Source organism: Amphiura filiformis, chromosome 1, assembly GCF_039555335.1.
Source record: "Amphiura filiformis chromosome 1, Afil_fr2py, whole genome shotgun sequence".
Lineage (NCBI taxonomy): Eukaryota > Metazoa > Echinodermata > Ophiuroidea > Amphilepidida > Amphiuridae > Amphiura > Amphiura filiformis.
In genome coordinates, this window is record NC_092628.1 from 931,237 (window position 1) to 937,236 (window position 6,000).

The following is a 6,000-nucleotide window of genomic DNA, read 5'->3' on the forward strand; positions in this document are numbered from 1 at the left end:
TAACAGTCCTCGAAGTAAATTATATAAATCTAATGATATATTCTTAAAGTGTATGTAGCAGGGAGGAAAAGCCGACGGTCAATTGAAAATTTTGACCTTTCATATTGAAGATATTTTCCCAAAAAGACCACATTTTTTTGGGTGTTTTGGGAAAAAAATCCATATCTTCAATACGAAAGGTCAACATTTTCAATTGATCGTGGGCTTTTCATCCCACCTACATACACTTTAAGTATAAATCATCAGATTTATAAAGTTTACTTCAAGTACTGTTAAATATCAAAAATATCAATTTTTAATGATTTGCCATAAAATGTGTATTAAATTGCGAATTTCAAAAATCAAAATTATTTGATATCAGAATGACATTCTTCGTATTCAGAATGCAATTCGATATGTCTGATGTGCTCTAATGTCCCAAAATAAATACTGTCCAAACGTTCATACCCCAGCCCTTAACAGCACTGTTTACATAAATAAATTAAAAAATATTCATTAGCCAAAGATCAATATCTGGCATATTTATGTAATGCAACATACTAACCATTTCTTAAGTTTGTTCTCTTGTACACAATTGGCGAAAATTACTTGGTTTTTGTTATTGCGCGAGTCAATGAAGTTCAATTAACGCTCGCGTACATACACATAAGTATTACGCAACTCGCAACTAAGGTAAGGGTTGCGCCCAACTGCGTGCATGCCACTCTATATCAATACACTATGTTATGAGTCTCAGTTCTTTGTTCCTGATATGAACAAGTTACCCGTTTGTCATCAGACATCAGATGACCTTGCTGAAGTTCAGACCAAAGTGACCTTCGCCTTGGGTAATATGTTATCAAATGTGGACAGTTGGTAACATGTGACATGGTGCTAGAAACATTAATGGCCATAGTTTGGTTGAATTGTTACCGCCTTTTTAGCAAACGTGTTAGCTTTGTTGCTCAATATGGCTAAGGGTCTATAGCCTAATGCAAGCACAACATAATTATTACGTTCAATTGTTGGCAGAAGCTAAAGCGTACTTTAACCATAACTTCAACGAAATCCTTCAATAAATGTCCACTTCGTAGCTAGGTTTTGAGATTCGCTTGGGTATTCTTGCGATATAATAAAATCGACCTTTTTTCCACTTAATGACGAATACAGGATTACTATAAACTGCCCCTATACATGATATAATCTGTGAATATAGGAACGTAATTAGCCGAGCGCGGGCAGCGACAAAGACAATGAATAAGGTCGATAACGTGGCCATGAACAGTCATTGTAATACAAAAGAGCCGGTTTATAGTTCAAACTTGCATAATGTTGCTGAAATTAAGTTTTGTGCTGTGCAGTCGTGTTGCTTTTCATGCATTTATCGCAAGAACATTAGTTCATCGGTAGACCTCGTAAGTTTTTAGGACCACATCGTCGCTTGTTAACAATCTGTGATGTATCTACATACTTAGTATCGTATGTTTTCCTATTCCTTGCGAAGCACTGAGCAGCTATACGGTCACATTCACACAGATTGTAGGCACACTGTAACTGTCTGCCCATCACCATCCGTCTGAAATATGAGTACTGATTTGGTCTTTCTGTGTAAAGAGTAGTAGAGAAAAACATGTATCATTAATGGGGTTCACATGCAATCGGAAATATCAGAAATAGAAATGAAGAAGCTTATTGACTGGCTATGTTACTTTATTTATATTTTCCTCATTTAAGCAATGCGCTTACAGTAAAGTTAGAGATAAACAATCTAAATTTAGTTCGCCTTTGACGTCAGCTGTCAATCAAACTCGGATATAATATATATTTTTTACGATTGATAGTGATGATTGAAATTTCTGGCAAAGCGTGCCCAGTATAGATTTTATCTTCAATCATAGCGTCAAATGTTAGTTCTTAGTAATCTTCAAATTTAAGTAAAGTAATGTCAAAAATGCCTAAAAGTTGTTTTTTCCTTGTAAAAGTACCGACATGATTCGCTATTTTCTGCAATTCTTTTTCTCAGAAGAAGGCACCAAATGAATACCGACCCCTACTATACGCGCTACTAACCAATCACGTGCCGCGTGGAATTTGATTGCCCAGGCGGCGAAAGCTGGGGAAGGGGCGAGCAGGGTACACCTACAATATTGCAGAGCCCTCCCCTAAAAATCATAATAGAAAGGAATCAAGCTATAATTGCCCTGTGTATCTTCATTTTTAGCACGAAAAACAGTGTGTTTTGGCGCCAAATAGTAAAATTGGAAAATGTTGCGTTCTCTGCGTGCACTGACCCATCAAATAGCAAAACACGCCTTCATTTGGGCTAAAATAGTCTAAAATCGAAAAAAAGTCTCAGTAAAACTCGAACAAAATATGCTCGTCCCCCGACCCCCTAAATTTGAATGCTTCCGCCGTCACTGTTTGATTGACAGGAGCGTCAGACCAGAACTGTTTTTTATCTCTGATTTACATGTTTTGTTATGTCAGAGAACTTGTGTGTCTTTGTAAGGGATAGTAATAATGCCCCCAAACTATTTTGAACTGACTCCCATTTCCGTGCACGATTTTCAATCACTCTCTTAAAGGCCCATTCAGTGATTTGCTCATCCGAACGATCGTAAAAATCGTCAAAATTCAGATGTTGGTACCTTTGTCATTGTCATAGATGTGCTAACATAGCCTGCGAGTGGTTCAGCCGAAAGCCGTGTATTTAAAACAAAATAATACATTTTACACGAATCTGTAATTTAGATACTGACAGTATCTAAATTAGCTACATGTATTTGAATGGGGCTTCAACTTCGTCAGTACTGCTGTTTTCTTCGTTTTCATCAAATTTGTTATTTCAAAAATACCAAATGACAATTTGAATGACTTGTCCTTCACTTTTAAGCAATTTATAAACAATTTTAATTTTTTTACACTTGCACTGGGATCACAAAAACATTGGGAAATTAATATGTTTGTTGTACTTACTGCAGGACATTTTGACTTTGGATGGCGTTGCGCAGTAATCTACAGTGAATTCGTATGTCTGTGCGTAGATAGTCGGTACTTCAACTCCAAACATGGAGAAAATCTTGTCGTTCTTTGGGCAGCTTCCACCGTGCTTTGTTTTCGAGTAACATCGGTCGTGTTGCTGACAGCATCTAATGTCGGAAAAATTGAAGAAAATGTTATTGAAGTTAAAGTAAATACACAAAACGGATACCGAGCATAGTACCTCATTTGTCTGCCAAACTGGTTATAGCCAATGGCTGCTTTGTTTCAAAACCTGTTTTAAGTTTTATTTTTATTTTACAATATTAATTTAAATACGAATTGATTTCAAAATATATTTATAGATTAATGAATTAAAGAATAAACGATAGGAAGTTTTTGTTTTTACTATCCTCTACCGTGTGATAGACGACAGGCAGATCCAATATCTTGAGTAGTGGATGCCTGGAAAGGTTTTTTAGGGGGGAAGTGTTAGCTTTCGATTGATATAAAAAAATTCTGATTGGACGAAGGGAACACTTGAAGTTTTGACAAAAACCAATCAAACAGGCCAATTTTTCGGCTAGAAGCTCCACAGCTCTTACATTGCTGTGCACTCAACCGCATAGTGCAATCAAAGACTGTGTGGAGACAATTCACTGCTTGTTGTTCTCTGCTTGGAAACTTTTGGACGAAAATGTGTGCTCAGGTGTATCGAAGTGGAAACTGCGCATGATGGTTTATAAGATAATCGTTTTTGTATATAAACCTTTCCATAATTATTTAAATCACCAAGAAAACAAAATAAATACTTTGTATACTCTTGCGAAATGTTTGCATTGAAATATGCAATATTTTAACTTTTTTGATTAGGTTGAACTTACCCCTATGGGCGAACTTGCCCCAGCATGGGACAAGTTCGCTACTTTGCAAAAACATGTCTGGTCTATCCTGTAGCTTTTGTAAGGCCTATAGTTCTGAGATTGTGATCGTATATAGCCAAGTCATAGGGCTTTCACATGGGCTTAAATCAGTTCCTCCCTAACCTTAAAATGGACATCTAACCCGCAGTTGCAGTCATGCGTTCTTATCATTCTGTGCCATATGCGGGAGTTCCTAAACCTCCAACCAACACCCATAACCTCTTACCTGTCTGTGGCATCTACAGGTTTTCCTGAGCCTCCGAACCCACAGTAGCATCCATACGCAGTGTAGTCAGTCCATGATCCACCAGTAGCACATTCAATCAGGGTGCCGAATTCAAGAATTGAACGCTTCGATCTGCTTGGACTTAATTCAGCTGTAAAAAATGAAAGGGATGAAAGTCGATGTTTATACGAGTCACAAAATATGATGTGTTAACTCTTTTTTTATGACAGTAAACATGGCAAAAGCGTCGCTAAAGTGCAACGGTTCCAATTCTATTTTAGAATGGGCCTACTATAGTATATGATGTATCTGACAACCGGGGTTTTATCTCATAAATGGCGTTGGCGCCGGGTGTGCCACAGTTTGTTGTACCTTTTCAGCGATTTTGTTTTATCGAATGGGTGGGTTTTTAGTGAAGACCAACAATTGGGCACATTTGCCAAAAGTGACCTTATGTTGAAAATTGGTAGCAAAAACAGCAAAAAGTATGTATAGAAAGTCATCATCCAAACGCCTGCGTGGCACATTCCCCTTCAAATATTTTGAGGAAACCCTCCCCCACCAACGGCGTTGGCGATTTTACATTACTGATATTTTATCTAACTTGATTGTAACAATATAACGTTGACAAAAAAATTTAGTTTTTCTTAACAATGTGGTAACGTCACTGAAATCTAAAACTATACAAGTATTGGTAAATGTGAATAGGGTTGGGGCTACTATATTGTTATGAATTCGGCAGAGTGACGACTCGAGCATTTTGAGCAAATTGAGTTATTGTATGCTTGTGATTATGTTTCAGGTGACCTTTCATTTCCACAAAAATAATTAACGATAAATCTTACTTCCCGACGTAGTTATTGAAATTTTGATTTGGGCTAATCGCACCTAAGTGCGATTAATTAATTTGATCAAAAGACGAATCGTATACTTAGCTGTACAAAAACAGGTTGATCTATTGTATAGTATAGCTGAAGCTCCGAGTTTCCTATATTACATGCATGTCCTATACTGTTGATACCAATGTGTAGCTATTGGTATCTTCTATCCAGTGATACCAAAATAAGTCCGAAAATTCCCCCACACGATATTGCTATGGCGTAATTATGTCAGAGCGCCGTCGCTAATAATTGTTATTTCTACTCTAAAATCCTTCATTTCAACCAACAGTTAGATGCTGACCCGGAAATCGTAAGCGCAACTCTGGTTAATTTACAACGGACGGTTATAGCGAAGCCTCTTGTTTACATGTGTTTCAATGGTAATATTCCCGGTTGCACGAACAAATAATTTTGTCGTTTTGATGGATTTTGGGAAGGCCTTCTCAGCTGCTGTTATTTCAACCGAAGTTTTCACTAAATAGTACAGGGATGACTACTCATAACTTTTATACCAAGTTTAGAATCTATAGCCTGAGGACAATCAGTACATTTTACAAAATAGCCCCAAATCAAGGATGAGTGCTATAGTTTCCACGTAGTTCAATGCGGATTTGTCCCCGCATACAACTATTCGCGCAGCGGTGAACACTCTTTGGATTTAGCATAAAGCCGAATAGTTGTAAATACCTCATATATCGATTGTTTCAGAACATGCAAGTATTGTAAATAGTTGGTGCCCATTCACTATAATATGCATTTCAAATGAGTGCTCACAAATGTTCTCAATTTTTAGAAGGACCAATGAAATTGTACCAAGATTTTCAAACGCCGTTTACTCAGGCATGTAAGAACAGCAATAATGTGCGTAATCGGCACTCTGCCGTGTTCGAAAATGATATCTCAGCAAATACCACGAGTTTTAACGTGTCGAGTCATTTCATGGTCGAGTCTAATCATTTTTATATAGCAGCATCTCGAGTCGTGTCAAATCATTCGAGTAACTCTCTGAACG

The 6,000-nt window shown here is 37.3% G+C and overlaps 1 protein-coding gene across 3 annotated transcripts in view; it reads right to left on the bottom strand.

Annotated features, from left to right (window-relative positions):
• Nucleotides 1–337: 337 nt before the first annotated feature.
• LOC140169345 (neutral phospholipase A2 3-like) overlaps nucleotides 338–6,000 on the bottom strand; it is a 15,973-nt gene continuing 10,310 nt past the window's right edge. For 2 of the 3 annotated variants that reach the window (XM_072192609.1, XM_072192616.1), the window contains exons 3-5: nucleotides 4,108–4,258; nucleotides 2,956–3,128; nucleotides 338–1,583 (exon numbers count right to left, since the gene is read on the bottom strand). In XM_072192609.1, the coding sequence (XP_072048710.1) occupies nucleotides 1,375–1,583; nucleotides 2,956–3,128; nucleotides 4,108–4,258 (533 nt within the window). In that variant the 3' untranslated portion in view covers nucleotides 338–1,374. The remainder of the gene's footprint in view (nucleotides 1,584–2,955; nucleotides 3,129–4,107; nucleotides 4,259–6,000) is intronic. The other variant, XM_072192602.1, reaches the window with a different exon arrangement.